Here is a 1982-nt window from a genome sequence, read left to right as displayed (position 1 = left end):
AGTAGTTCACAGTTCCTAGTATTATCTAGTAATCAGAATCTCCCCTTCACAATCATTCACATTATTTCCCCTTCACAATCATTCAGAAACCACTATATTAGACCTTGCAATGTAAATTGACCTCAAAACTGAGAGAATTACTCAGTAAGTATGAAACATTATCTTATAACATGGAGATAAGTTTAAAACGTCAGTTCTTCTACTTCTGCAGAAGAGAAGAAACTGTATTTGACCATATGAAGATATACTTTCTAAAAAAAAAAATGGCTGGTTTGGGACTCAAAAATCATACAGAAATATTTTATCATTACCATCATTTTCTGTTCTTTATATGACTCCCAGTGAAAAGTAAAAATAAAATCTAGTTTATGCTGTGTTTACTTTTAACGCAGTAGATTGTCTTCCATGTTAGACCATAACACAATCTTACTAGATACTTATTGAAAATGTACATTTTTACAAGTAGTTAAATTTTGACATAGAGGAAGAAAGATGTTGGAGAATCAGGTTGGGATTCTTATAGTACTTTATAATGTGTATAGAAATAATAAGCCCATTTTACACCTAATTCTATCATCAAGCAATAACAAGCTTCTAAATCTCCCCCACCCCTCTTTTTTTTCTTGCTATTATAAGATAATTAATAAGGTCTTATACATTAATGCTTTTTTCAAGTCAAAAGGCATGTTATCTAGAAAATAAATTAACACTGCAATGGGATCTTCAGGATCAATTCTGTTTTATATACTCTGCAACAAAAATAACATTTCTAGTAGGAAGGAATTATAAACTTAGCAAATTCTAGACATTCACATATTTGTGTAAACAATTTTAACATGGTTTATTACATTTCCAGAAAGGTTAAATCGTATATTCAGTTTTCAGCTAATTCTTCATATATTATAATAAATATATGTTATTTGAGTGCCTGTATGTATATATTTTCACATATATACGTCATATATACATAAAACAGCACTTAATGGTCAATTTCTTTGTATGTTTAACTTGGAAAAGAAAATGAATTGCCACTATGCATAACCCATGGTGATCTTCCAGTCTGCTTCATAAATGTCCATATCGGGGTGTAAACAAAACATTGGAGCGAGTCATTCCAGGTGAACTGTATTTCCAGTTGTAGTTTGGTGTTCTCATGAAGAATTGTGTACTTCCTGGTAGTAAATACCTAAAAATAATAGTTAAAAAAAATAGTTTTTAACAAACAAGTTAGCATTAACATCTTTCACTATAAGGTTATGGAATTAGGAAATTTACATATCCTACATGAGAAAAGATACTATCAGAACTATACAATACACATTAAAAATTTCCTCCATCAGAAATGGAGTCATAGAGTCTCATCCAAAGGGTTGAATAAAGATGCAAATATGCTATTAGTATTCTAAGACATCCCATAAAGAGCCATTGAACTCAAATTTATGAAACTTTATGTAGCTGATGTTAATTTGAAATTCATCATTAATACCTGTAACTAACTTGTGCAGGCAGGCAGTCGAATATTTCTTAAAAACATGTAATAGCAGAATTTGGCTACTCACAATAATAACAATTATTTCAAAGATGTTGGAATCATTGACTATAATAATATTTAGCTAATGTGTTATGACTATAGGTAACCTAAAATAAAAAGTTGAAGAATAACATTCATAACCAGATTATAAATTTTGTTTTTAGTTCACATGGTGGTTATGATCACAGATGACCATAAACAACAATCATGCTTACGGACTACATGTAGCCCTTGTTGCCAACTAATTTTTCCAGATTTAGAAAGATAATATAGTGCACATAGTAATATTATATAACACATTCCCTCAGGCAGCATACTGTAAACAACCCATTAATATTTCTGTAGGAGCTCTGGGGGCATAGTGCCTAAGGCGTTTGACTGTTAACCAGAATGCCAGCAGTTCAAACCCACCAGCCACTCCTCGGAAGGAAGACTGGGCAATCTACTTCTG

The 1982-nt window shown here is 31.3% G+C and overlaps 1 protein-coding gene across 1 annotated transcript in view; it reads right to left on the bottom strand.

The window, feature by feature from the left end:
• Nucleotides 1–1065: 1065 nt before the first annotated feature.
• TTLL7 (tubulin tyrosine ligase like 7) overlaps nucleotides 1066–1982 on the bottom strand; it is a 171449-nt gene continuing 170532 nt past the window's right edge. The window contains exon 20 of the mRNA XM_007947546.2: nucleotides 1066–1186. Coding sequence (XP_007945737.1) covers nucleotides 1066–1186 — 121 coding nt within the window. The remainder of the gene's footprint in view (nucleotides 1187–1982) is intronic.

Source organism: Orycteropus afer, unplaced genomic scaffold (assembly GCF_000298275.1).
Source record: "Orycteropus afer afer isolate SDZICR_OR568_19922 unplaced genomic scaffold, OryAfe1.0 scaffold00189, whole genome shotgun sequence".
In the NCBI taxonomy this organism is placed as follows: Eukaryota; Metazoa; Chordata; class Mammalia; order Tubulidentata; family Orycteropodidae; genus Orycteropus; species Orycteropus afer.
The sequence above is the reverse complement of the archived record's forward strand: the minus strand, read 5'-3'. Positions and strand labels throughout refer to the sequence as shown.